This window comes from Xenopus tropicalis, chromosome 3 (assembly GCF_000004195.4).
Source record: "Xenopus tropicalis strain Nigerian chromosome 3, UCB_Xtro_10.0, whole genome shotgun sequence".
NCBI classification, from domain to species: Eukaryota; Metazoa; Chordata; class Amphibia; order Anura; family Pipidae; genus Xenopus; species Xenopus tropicalis.
In genome coordinates, this window is record NC_030679.2 from 89,796,794 (window position 1) to 89,810,550 (window position 13,757).

A 13,757-nucleotide genomic window follows, 5' to 3' on the forward strand; every position below is an offset into this window, starting at 1 on the left:
GTGCTGCTTTAGCTTCCGCGTTTGTGAATCTGCTATTTTCTTCTTGCCATGCCCAGCTGAGCTCTACTTGACATTGTAACTGCCCTGCTCCTTTACACATGGTTCAACTCTAAACTGCAGTGCCTAGTCTTGGTTCCCTGAAGGTGTGGTTGGAGAGTGTACTGCGTTACCATTGGGCTTTTTAAGCATGCTTTGCGCAGAAGGCGGAGACAGTCAGGGAGAAGAAGCCTCGGGCATTATGGAGTTAAATGGCCGAGGTCTCGACTGTCATTGTGAACCTTGTAAATGCCATGAAGGCACTGGTCATACATCCAGCAACTGCTCCTGCTCAGTCTGTCCGAGTTCCACTGGGGACCAGGATCCTGTAGCCAAGTTCTGCTGCGCCCCCGAAACCGTAAGCCCACAGCTCCCCCAAGCCACTGGCGCAGGAGAAGATGTTGTACCTCCTCAGGATGTGGGGACACTATCTCCTGGGGGTCGGAGGTTGGGGGTCAACACTGAGCTGCAAACGAGAGCATTTACTCTATGCAGAGAGTACCTGAGAGGAGTTTGGAGAGAGATCCAGCCTCACCAGTTTAGAGTGTCTGTGGTCAGGTAAATCAACCAACTCTTTAGTTTTGGGGACATTTGTCTTCTAATACTTAGTTAGGGTCGTTCTTACACATACCAAGTATACCAGTATATTAAACATACCCTCTCACCCTACTGACCTTAAGGGTGAAGACACACAGAGCTACTCTACTAGCAAATATAATTACTATAACTTGCCCTTTGCCTAACTGCACAGAGAGTGCAAGAGAGACATGCAGGCTAAGACACTGCTGTACAAAGTTCATCTGGCAAGGGCTTACTAACCGGTTTATTTACATCCTGAAAGGCCTATGTCATAGTTACCAAAAGACGCCTTTAGTAAGCAACACAGTACATACAATATATTAAGATAAATAATGATTGGAACAGGGGTAGTGTTTTCATATGGCAGCTAATTATTAGTAGGAAGAAAGGAAGGAATGCCAGTATTTCTTTTAGGAAAAGCTGACCGTCCTAAACAAATGTCTTTACTTAAAGCCACTGCTATTGTACCTTTTAATGTAAGCCTAGGGTAAAGTGATTATTATTATCCCTTATTTATATAGCATTGCCATATTACACAGATTAATTTAGGCCCATCCCCAGAGATAACAGTCTACTTTCCCTGTTGTTTAACATATACACATTAGGGTATGTTTTTTCAGAAGTCAGTGGAATTCCCTTTATATTTGTAAGTGTAGGAGGAAACCCACTTGATGAACATGAATTGCAAACACTTTGCAGATAGGGCCTGCCCTGTTCATGCCATAAAATTCAAGTGCAGAACTCCAGTGCTGAAGGCAACAATATTTGCCTGGGGTCCCCTGCAGTCACAGGGTCACTTGTTTTATGTATATATATATTTTTTTTTTACGTAGTAATCCGCCAGAAGCTGTACACACTGGATTATTTGTGTTAATTTTACAGACACCTGTAATTGCCATCCACTTTTCTGCTTTTTGTCTTTACATTTTTATGCCTGAAAAAAGAGTTACAGAGAAAAACACCAGAAAGCACTGTGTATTACAGTGTGCAAACTAATGTGTCTTTCAGATGGATGAAACTTTTGGAGAGTACTGACATTTTTAAAACGTATGCATGCCAGTGCCCCCCCCCCCTCCCCAAGGATCCTGTATTCTAGGGAGAGCACATTTTCATAAACCAATATGTTTTTACAGCAGTATAAACAGCTACAGCCAACTATCCCTCTTTCACAGCTGCTGAATTGTGATGTGGCCTGTACCACTGCTAAAAACCTTGAAGGAAATAAGAACCCTCTCCAAGGTTATCAGATCATTGGAGGTATACTGATACTGGACACTCGCCTTTCAGGGATTTAAATGCCAAAATGCTATATACAGCCTTTGGGTTTTTGTCTTTCGCTCCAGATGAAGGTTTCTGTGTGAGACCAAAATGTTGAGTGATAAACCTTTCTATTTTTTTCATTTACATTTTGTTCACGATTCTAGGAGTGCTGTCCTTGTTCCAGTACCGCTCATAATAGGATATCCTCATTTTAATAGAATCCATATGTACCATATTAGATCATTGGCAAGAGCAATAAAAGAAATAAGAACAAGTGTTAACAGAAGAAAATGGGACTCCATTCCAACAATGTGTCTGGAACAAGACTTGTTTTTGTTTTTTATTACCAAAATAGCTTGTCACCTTATAAATTATTTAATTTTAATTATTTGAGGGATGCTTTTCGGAGCAGACACATCATATAAGTGGAGTAGGTCATGCCACAGTTTAATAGAGTTCCAGCACTTTCTGTTTACTTGTTTGGGATTTTTTAGAGGCATACTTTATCAAAGGGTGAAAATGAATTCATATTGTGTGGTGAAATTTTCCCTTTGACCAAACCGTTTCAAGCTTTCTATAAATTTGCCCATTAGTCTGTGGATGGACATGGAGAAATGTGTTTTGTCATTTTGAAGCTTATGTCCATTGACACCTTTTCTTTCTTTCTTTCTCTTTCTTTTTTTTTTTCTTCCTTTACAGTGGTGGTCTAAGTAACCTTCTTTATAAGTGCAGTCTCACAGACTCTGTGAAAACACAGTCTACTGAGCCACGTCAGGTTTTGCTACGGTTATATGGCGCAATTCTGCAGGTAATGTGCCATGTCAGAATTTCTCTTTTGTTGTATATATTATTGTTTTCTTGAGACACATATGGGATGTTTTACCCACAATTCTTGTTGCTTTCAAGGTAAGGTGTCTTTTATAACATTAAGTGCTATTTTTTAGCTCAGTGTGACACTGTTCACAAGGTTAATAAATAAAAACTAGACCCTTATTCATATATGAACACAATCTACAAAATTGCATCAAATATAAACACTATTCTAGTGGTCCAGAGCTTTAAAGGGGATATATCAGGCTGTGATTTTTGCCTTTTTTTTTTTGTACGCGCTAGCTGCAGTTAAATGAATTTTGAAGACAGGCAGGCATCAGAGCCAAATATTACAGCCTTTCTAGCTTTTGAACTGAGATCTTCTCTCTGCATTTTTTTAGGTTGTGCTCCTTTATGCAGGAAGCATGTCCATATTGAAATATACCTTTCAAGGGGGCAGCCATATGTAATACATATGTATAAAAAAAACTCTGAATACATTCTAAATTAACAATATATCTAGTAGTTCATTGAATATAGCCATTCCGTGGTAGAAATATTTACATACAATGAGCCCATAATAGATCCCCTTTAAAGTCATGCAAGAAATCAGTGTTTCATCAGTGATTGTTTCTGATTGGTAATTTCCTGACCTGAATGTGCACCAACAGTCATCATGATTACCATTATTGGCAGTGCAAATGTATTTCAATCCTTTTGCTGCCCTTCTGTGAACTGGAAATTGCGTGGATGACAAAAAAAAAAAACCCTGTTTGCCCCATTACCTTAATGGTTTGGATTAAGCTGAATGCTAAGGATCCAGCCAGATATGAATATTTTCACTATGTATTTTCATATATAGTATATTCTCATTTTTGAAAAAAAACTAAGGATTTGGTGCACCCTTAGAGGCAGATTGTTTGAGTTAGAGAAAAAAAAAAAGCATAGTGGGGAAAAAAGTGACAACTCATGCAAAAAAAATCATAAAAAAATCAGTCATGTAACAAAGTCTCAAGAAAAAGAAAATCACATTCATTTTCAATGAAGCTGAAAATTTTGACTTATAATTAAACTGTGGAAAAATTAAAATAAAGTTGCTTAAAACCTTCATAGACGGTTCCCATTAATTTCTACGGAAACTTGCCAGCTTTTACTTGCAGTGTTTTAATGAGAAAGTTTGCATTTTTCTTCCAAAATATTCTCGAATATTGTCACAGTCTTGTCTTTCTGCCATGTTTACTCTCAAATTGTGAAAAAATGCAATTGCAAATCATGATAAATCAGCCCCTAAGTGTTTGTACCTTTTAATGCAATGCGATATTTCAAGATAATAAAAACAAACATTGTGCTGAACCCATGTAGTTATTTATCAGAATGGCACAGGCTGTCTTATCAATTAAGTTGATGCTGGTAATTCTTTACATGTGGGTTGTACATAAGCATTTCCTTTTTTTGGTGAACTCCCTGTCTTGCTTTGTCTCTATGTGCATTTTGTTCTTTTGTTTTGTACAGGGTGTGAACTCTTTGGTTCAGGAAAGTGTAATGTTTGCAATCCTAGCAGAACGTTCACTTGGCCCACGGTTATATGGAGTATTTCCTCAAGGACGTCTAGAGGAGTACATTCCGGTGAGATACTATCCATGGTGTATTGCTCATACAGCAGCCAAATGTTCTAAGTATAGTGAAGTGTGAGTGATACAGCTTAAAGTTGAAGTCAAGCTTAGAGAAGACATCTATACATATATTGTAGCCAGAATCTACTGTACTCAGAAGGAAAAGTGTTGATTGTAAATGATTAAATTATATCAGTTTAATAGCTGAGTGAAAGACAAAATATTTACAGGCACAAAATAGCATATACCTGTACCCTTTGGGGGTGAAAGTCCTTTGAGGTCAGACAACCTCCAGATTTCTAATAGATTGTTATTTATTTGTTGTAATTTTGTATTTATCTCTCTATCATCTCAAGCTATAGACTTCATTTATTTGGCATGATTATGCTTCACCACAGGGTGGAGTCATCACAAAAACCTTTGAGTCTGTTATTGTAGGGGTAGTTTGCTCTTTGCATTTAATCTTTGCCCTCTTTCCAGAGCCGGCGACTGCTGACATCAGAGCTTAGTTGCCCAGATGTATCAAGTGAAATTGCTGAAAAACTGGCCAGGTTCCACAAAATGGAGATGCCTTTCAACAAAAAGCCAGTGTGGTTATTTAGGACCATGGAGGAGTAAGTAGATTAAACAGAGAATTCTAAACTCTTTTCTAACTGAAAGTGAAAAAAGTTTTTTCACTGGAAATGAATGTCATTTTCTGCTTCTATAAAACTAATTAACTTAAAAATATTTTAACGGTCCATTAAAGCCTAAATGTGAATTATTATATTTGCCTGAAAATAAAATATTTTTTGCAGCAACAGTCCTAATTTGTATTAGAGAGGTTTTCATTTTGTGGGGATGCAGAGAGCCTTAAGTGATGTTTAACCCTAGTTCTACATAGTATCTGTTATCTGCTATGCAAATGTGCTTTCTACATGGTCTACATAGTAGCTTATATATAAAAATTATGTTAGAGCTTATGAAACAGACACAACTTTTTGTTACCTGTGTAATAGATATTCTTAAATATATAATTTCTGTGTCTGCTAGGCATAGGACTCAAAGAACTGCTCACACAACATCTTAGTGTATTCACCAGAAAATGTTTATTTTTAGCAAAAAAAGCAATAACAAGGAAATGGACTCAACAACCCCCCAAATATTCACATTGGCTCTCTGAAGTCAAACACCTATGCACATTGGAAAGTCTAATATATAAAACTAGAGGAGCTCCCAAAAAACACGAAAAAATATTGGGTAAATGGCTAGAAAAATCCAGGAGGTATTTTCTTAAAGCATTTTAAGATAATATGTTTGTAAACTGTAATATGTGCCAACATCCAGAGGGAAATGGTCAGAAATGACAAGGGAAAGGAAAATGCATACAAAAGAAAAGGTTACAATGTATTTTCAAATGCTGTTGCAACTTTTGTTACTGCAAAACATGTCATATACTAAAACCTTACTACATTGTGTAACTCTGCCTCATAAATGTGATGTATATATGCTGAAACTGCCTGAATTAAAAAAAAAAAAAAAATTATATATATATGACTATTTCACTCCTTATTTCACTGAAATTTACCTAACAGATCGCAGACTCTTGATTCATGTCTTCCTGGCTTATTCTCGCCCACAGGTACATGTCTCAAATATCCTCACTTTCCTTTACACAAAAAGAAGACGTGGAGAAGTTCAACCAGCTGAAAAGTTTAAGTCTGGAGGAAGAAATGCAAAAGCTGAAGTGAGAAATTATGGCACTGTGTATTTAATATTTTTTACATCATTTTATTATTTGTGGGCATCAGAATAGTTGCTTCTTTTTATAATGCAAACATGGAGGGAGATTCCATATTTAAAAATATGGGATTGTGGTATTGTTTGTTTCTGCAGTATCCAAAATTAAAGTTCCTTTTACAGAAGTCACCATTCGTGCTTTAGTCCTATGGTATGCAGGGTATTTTAAAGTCTGTTGTGCGCATTTGTGATCTAAACATGCCTATCCATCTATTATAACCTCTCATAGGGATACATGGGAAACATTCTACTTCAAGCAGTTACAGGGGATAAGCAATTGTTTTCTCTCTGAGCACAGAGGCGGTCAGAACACAATTCGTTTTGCAGGCTTTTCTACATAACTGTTTTTTCTCTAAAAGGAATAACAGAGAAAAGTGGAATAAATTGAAACGTGAAGTTTTCTTTAAACACTTATTTTGTTTGATTTTTTTTTTTTTACTAAGCTTTCTTATGAACTGGTAGGGGTTAAGGAAATAGGCAGCAAGACAATCATGACACATGCTGTCTATTCATGGGTGGGTTCACTACTGACATAGGCTCTTGTGGCTACAGCTAAAGGGACTGATGCTGGTTATTTTGCATGATTTACTTTCAGATTTTAAATGCCATTGGAAAGTTTGCTGCTCTGTCTGACCATAAAGTATTATAGTTATTTGTCAATGTTAAAATTGCAACACAGTCATCACAGTTGTCACTTAACAAGCATAACAAGCAACTGCTCTCTCAACACCTACCAGAGGGAAAGTATTATACCTGGAGATTGCAAAGCATTTTAGTGCATTTCAATGTATACAAAAATACAGATCTTGCTTTTACTAACCATAAAAAAAAAAAAATCACTCAACATTGACTACTGTCTCAGCTATTTCTGTGTTCTTTATTTCTAGACTGCTTCTACTTTCTACTGCATCACCTGTAGTGTTCTGTCACAATGATGTTCAAGAAGGTAGGAGAAGCTCACCAATTTTTTCCTGATTTCCCTCTTAAATGTAATGTCACACAAAAGAAAATTACTTTTGTCTTCTTGTTGACATTATTCCAAAGAATAAGCAGCATAGTAAATATACTGTATTTATAGAGAGGAGGCAGTGCAGGCTAATGTGCTTGGAGTTGCATTTTGCATCTCTGTGGTGCACCCAGACAGCAGTGACTTCTGTGGCTTTGTTTCCTGGTTTAGTGACAATGAACTTTAGAGCTTTGGCCTGCTGTCAATTGCACAGATGGGACTTGTATGTTCATTTATTTTTAGACTGTTACTGTTAAAGAGAGCAACAATCACCTTAAGGGTGAAGACACACAGAGCTACTTGTCATAGCTACTGAATGCCAGAAAATATCTTGCTATAGACAATACTGAGAATTGCCTCTGCTAAAACAAACATAGAGACAATTATCAGTAAATGATTGTTTCTATAGCCAGTAGCTGCTGTGTCTTCACCCTAAGATATTTATGGATAGGTGCTCAAGCAGCTTTTAACCCTTGCAGGGGTAAAAAGTTATATAAGGGCAGTTGGGGATTAGTTGCCCCGCGACAAATATTAATTACCGCGGGTGACTAAACTCCCCCAATGCCATCCAACCAGCAAGGATGTAAATCCCCAGTGGGATGGCATTCACGTTACTTCATTTTCCCGAAGTTGCCTCTCAAGGAAACTTTGGGCGGCACTTTAGTTTGCAAAGTGAAAAAAAGTTTTTATTGTGGCCAAAGACCAGGCAACGTTTCAGGCCTTCTCTTGCCCTTTCTCAAGCTAGCCTTTCTCAAGGTCGTTGACCACAATAAACACTTTTTTCACTTAGCAAATTGAAGTGCTGCAGCATGTCTTTCATTTTAGACTGTTACCCACTGGTCTTTTTTCTGAAAGCTGTTTTTAAAGGCTATTGGTCCCAGATTATACCAGATCTTAACATATACTGGCTTAAGAGAGCCCCTTTTTGTCTGGTTGACTTAACATGTTGGATTTATAGGTGAAACCAGTTTTGCAATATTATGACTCTGTATAAAGTGCCACACTAATGCAATATACACATCCCCTGTGCACTCCATATGAAGCACTACTCTAATGCAGAACATTTTATCCCCACCCCATTTTATATATCAGTGGTCCTCATTAGACAGTTCTCCAGCTGTTTTTAAGATACAAATCCCAACAGCTCCTTAGAGTCACACAATTATTTATAGCACCCATGATAATTTTACAGAAGGCAGAATATGTGTTTATGAGGTAAATACATGAGATATCATGCATTTTGTAGTGGTATATTTCCCAGCTGCTTTACCAGTAAATATTAACAGAAATTTGTGGCTGCCTCTCAGGTTCTTACCTTTTAAGATATTTAAAGTATTTTTATATGTTGTTTATAATTGCTAGATAGTATGTTACAATTTGTTTTTGGGACAATCTTTTGGTGGGTTGAGGCTTGATTGATTAAAAACCTGAGTTCATTATTTTTCTGTTTTTTTTACCAGGTAATATTTTGCTGCTGTCTTCTCGCTCCTCGTCTCCATCAGACAGGCTGATGCTTATTGACTTTGAGTACAGTAGCTACAATTACAGGTTAGACCAAACTCTGAGTTAATTTATTTTTTTTGTGGTGGTTCCCAAATTCTTTGCTTAAAAGTAGCCTGGCGTTGCATCATTATACTTACAACATTTCTGCATGCAGATATCCTCTTCTTATTGTATAGTCTCCACTAAGGGCCCCAACACTCAGTGCACTTCTTGGCTCTGCAGGAAATCTCTTCTCCTATGACAATGAAGCTCCCAACAATACTTGCCCTTTCTCTTTGCAGAAGGAGGCATTTTTGAGCAATTACCAGGGATCCCCACATGTAATATGTTTTGCATTTGGCGATTTCAACAACAGTGAAGGCCAGGTATTGTCCGGTACCTCATTGCCTATGGGAGAGGAAATTTCCTGCTGAGCAATGAAGTGGAGAAATACTCTGTTACTATGAAAATACTACAACTTGAAAGAGCAGGACTGTATTTTAAGTGTTTTGATCTTAAAATGTTTGTGTTTTGTATTCAATTTCAAATAATTAGTTATTTATTATATTGTGTTATCTTTATTTTTTTTTTGGTAACTTGATGCTTTTGTCAGCCAGTCAGTGATGTATCCCCTGCATAGTTTTAAAACTCTCTCCTGTGTTATTATCACTTTTTCTTAGAGGGTTTGATATTGGAAATCACTTCTGTGAGTGGGCGTATAACTACCAGCACAATGAATGGCCTTTCTACAAAGCACAGCTGAATGACTACCCTTCAAGGGTTCAACAGGTATGTTCCTTATTTCTTTTGATTAGTATGTACAGTACATCAAAAAATGTTGTTTTAATATTTTTGTCTTGTCTTACATACCTGTAACTGAAAGAAATGGGTTCAAAAACATTCCATCACATATGTTGCTCAAAGGACCAGTAGCCTTATAACTTAACCACATAGTTGTTCTTTCTCCTATCAAAAATATACATTTGTTGAAAAATTTACTGTACATTTGGTAGAAAAGGACAAATAGAATATCTCTCTTCTAAATAAGCACCACCACCTTAATTCTTGAACTTAAGGAAGACATGGGTCGAAACAGGATGCAAACATGTTACACGGCCCCAGTTTGTCATTATCCATAATAGTAATACAAATGTTTAAAACAAGAACAGAGAAATTGTACTTTGCTCTCTTTTTCATTACAGTGATCCTGACACATTCTACTAGTGATGGGAATTGTCAGTTTAGAAAGTAAAGTCGCACCTTAATTTTTTTTTTCCAAAAAATAATAGCATGGTGGGAGTTTGGTAGTTATACTGACAAAGTATCTGTCATTGATAGAAATGTGTCTGTGCCACTTTATATACTGTATGTACATTTTATGTGTAGGGTTCCTATAGGATTGTCTGCAAGCTAGCACATTACATATCTTTGTTAAATGTCATTTTATGTTAATATTGGTATTTCTTATTTTATATATATATTTTAGAGCCTCTATATCTGCTATTATGTTCTATCCCTTTTTAATTCTGTTTTATTTCTTAGCTTCGATTTTTCAGATCCTACCTTTTGGAGATGTCTCCAGGTCTTAGTGAAGGTGAACGCCATGCTCAGGAAGAAGCAATGTTGCTGGAAGTAAACAGGTAACTATATGACTCAAAACACTCCATTTTATCTAGTGGCTGCAAGTTTCAGTGATGCAAAACTTTTAAGAAGGAGGGATGTTCTAAAGGCCAGTTGGATACAGTTAGATGTACCAAGGAGGCAAAGAGGGAATGTCCAGATCTCTGTAGGGAAGATAGTAGGATGTGCCTTTTATACTATGGATCACTTTTCCACTCCTGTTTCTCACCTTTAGGTTTGCATTGGCTTCACATTTTTTCTGGGGTCTCTGGTCTATTTTGCAAGCAAAAATGTCAACTATCGAATTTGGATACCTGGTAAGGATGGACTATTATCACAATTTCTGCATGGTGCGAACTATGTAAACCTTTTGTTTTGCATAGCTTTAAGAGATAAAAATATTACACTCAGCACACACTTCAGATCTAGACATACAAATCATTTTAAAGGGCCAAAACTCACATCAACATTTTGTTTTAGAAGTATCTTACATAGTAAATGGCCCATGCAAAAAGAATATTAAAAATGCTTTGTTTGTAAAGGCCGTTTACCCTAACAATCAGGCAGTGGTTTAAATGAGAGGCTGGAAGATGAATAGGAGAGGGTCTAAATAGAAGATAAGTAATAAAATGTGCTAAAAACTACTATATGAAAATAACTGCATTACTTTATGTCTTTAGTGAGAAATGTTGTGTTTTGAATTTAAGAAGAAATATTCTAATTTCATGGTTTTTTTTTAATTTGCTTTTATTGTAGGATTATGCACTTTCTCGGTTTAATGCATATTTTGAACAGAAACGCCGTTGGGCCTGATTTCCCTTCGATCTCAGTTGAGCATGTAACAGCTTTTCGTGTTCCTGTCTCCAGCAAGAATCTGCCTCCTTGATGCTCGGATATACCTGCAGCCTTTTCATCCTCATACCTGCCAAAGGGCAACAAACTTCTAGTCTCTGCACAGTTTTGTGTGCATGGCTGCAGCTTGCATTCCATTGCCCTTTTTCCTCCTGCTTTCATCTGTATGCAAATTACCCTGCCCCCACTATGCATAATCCTCACCCTTATTTATACAACCTCATGTGTAGCACCCACTGTGGAGACTTTTGAGTTTCCACTACAAATGTAAAACTTGTAGTTTTTTACAAGTTGTAATAAGTATTATAATTTATCAGAAATTCTGTGTGTCATTTGCTCCTGATATTGCCAGTGTAGTTTTAGAATAGTTTGTGTGATATCGCAATACGTTTACCTACTGCCCATGGTAGCTCATTCTGAATGCTAATATTTCCATTGTTTGCATTTATTTTAGCAGTCACAGTATTTTAACCACTGACAAAAACTCCTAATTTTAAAATGCCAAAGAATGAAGAAACAACAAACTAAAAACCAGAAATTCAGGATGTTGCTCGCTTATTAAGTGCTTAGCACTTATCCCCCCATGTGTAATAAAAAACACAAACGTTTGCCTAACCAATAAGTTATTTGCAAGTAAATGCTACCTTCTGAATGACTGGCACAGGCGTATCAAACTTTGGACAGTTTATTAAATAAACCCTAGTCTGTGTGTGTTTTTGGTTTTTTGGCACCACAAATTTTATCATAGTAGTGTACAAAGAGATGTAACAATTTTATAACATTTAAAAAAGGATGTAGCTACCTTTATAAAGGACTGCATCTATATGGAATTGGGGGGTTTCTTGATTTTAATAGAAATAGCACCACAAGAACACAGCAAATGTGTCAGTGCTCATGCAAGAGTATTTTTAACAGCAAAAGTTTCTCCTAAAAGGCATTTTTCTCCTTAAAGGAATATTTGTTACTACTTCACCTTTTAAAATTATATAACTGTTCCGTCCACCCCCCTCCCCTCCCCATTAATTGCAATATACTGTTTTCTGGAAATATCTATATGGCACATGAAGCCCCAGAAAGGAATAGTTGTCCCATTTATTGTTATTGGAACAGCATATGACATTTGGGTTGCAGCAGACCCTCCAGCCCAACACAGTTACAGTATCCTAAATATCGTAATGTGTGCCCTGGCAGACAACATATATGTAGTCCTTACTCAGTTAAGTTAAAATCTGCTAAATCTTCTGTCCTTACTATGATTGTTTAAAATGCAAATTGGATATTCTTGACGTATGTATGTATGTATGTATGTATGTACATGTAGCTTCTGGTGTGAAGGTAAATTAAATCTCCATGGACTCTATTGATCCAGTTCCTTTAGTGGCAGTATTATGACAAAAAAGTACAACATTTACTTGGCTTTGCTAAGCAATGGCATTGGCATTGGCATTTTTAATGGCATTTTAGACATAAGGTTATACCTGTTTTTCTAAACAGGATATATTTCATTAATAGCATCCACCTAATAGAGAGGTGCCTATTTTTCAGTTTTCATACTTTATTTTTGCACCCGTCTCTATCACACACCAACACTACCCACCCTTCTTTTATGTACAGAATAGTGTCAGCCTTTCGCTTTTCTCAGTGTAACACTGCACTGCTATACATAAGATACATATATCTTTCATACAACACAAGCATAGCCTGGAATTCCAACTCTTTCTGCCTTATACAACTCTGTTTCCCACAAAGTCTAAGCTTTATGTAACATTGCATTCTCCACCACCACTGTTATAATCACACTTGATCTACCTCTCCATTCCATACAATTTTGCTCCCCATCTAAATCACTGCCATAGCCCACCTTTTTTACGGGTGGAAACATTTAACCATAACCATACTTGCTCAATTTCCTGCTGTGTTGCAGCTAGATTTTTCACATCATTCCCTGATTACAGCAGCCTGATTTCTTAAGCCTCTCTATTAAGTCATCATTTGTTTGCTCCATGATCCTCTTGTTTGCTTCATGTCCTTGTTATTTATAAGTCAATTATTTACACAAAAAAATATGTATTGCATGCATAAAAACAATATAAGAGAATTACTGGAAATGAACCACAGATGCAAACTATGCAGTATACCAAAAATAAAAAAATGAAACAAAGTTTTCTTTGAACTTAAAATACTTTATGGTGTTTAAAATAGCTTTTTTGTTTTGCAGCTCTCTAGTTTGGAATTTCAGCAGCTATCTGGTTGCTGGTGGGGAGGTTGCTAGCTATCTGGTTGCTCTAGGTCAGTGATCCCCAACCAGTGGTTCGTGAGCAACATGTTGCTGACTTGGAGGCAAGTTTTGGTTGCATAAAAAACAGTTGTACTGCCAAACAGACCCTCCTGTAGCCTGCCAGTCCACATAAGGGCTACCAAATAGCCAATCTTAGCCCTTATTTAGCACCTTCATAAACTTTTTTTTATGCTTGTGTTGCTCTAACTCTTTTTTACATTTGAGTGTGGCTCATGGGTAAAAAAAGTTGTGGATCCCTGCTCTTATTATAATGTGTAAGCCAACATCACCAGTGATTATGCCAATACCAACCAATCAGACCTTTGTTTTTGTTTTCTAACTTGTAGGTAACTACAAGTTCTGTAAAAATTCTAATTGCTGACACACTGTAATAAATATGCTCATTTGTGTGTGGGCCCAAAGGGGCGTCCCTTCACATGAT

At 36.8% G+C, this 13,757-nt stretch overlaps 1 protein-coding gene across 1 annotated transcript; it reads left to right on the plus strand.

The window, feature by feature from the left end:
- Positions 1 to 32: 32 nt before the first annotated feature.
- chkb (choline kinase beta) lies at positions 33 to 13,198 on the plus strand. The gene is made up of 11 exons (NM_001126676.1): positions 33 to 594; positions 2,575 to 2,683; positions 4,198 to 4,311; positions 4,779 to 4,912; positions 5,920 to 6,024; positions 6,965 to 7,023; positions 8,544 to 8,631; positions 9,246 to 9,354; positions 10,108 to 10,205; positions 10,421 to 10,502; positions 10,942 to 13,198. The coding sequence occupies exons 1-11, from the start codon at positions 239 to 241 to the stop codon at positions 10,996 to 10,998; spliced, it is 1,311 nt and encodes a 436-aa protein (NP_001120148.1). The 5' UTR covers positions 33 to 238; the 3' UTR covers positions 10,999 to 13,198.
- The last annotated feature ends 559 nt before the right edge of the window (positions 13,199 to 13,757 follow it).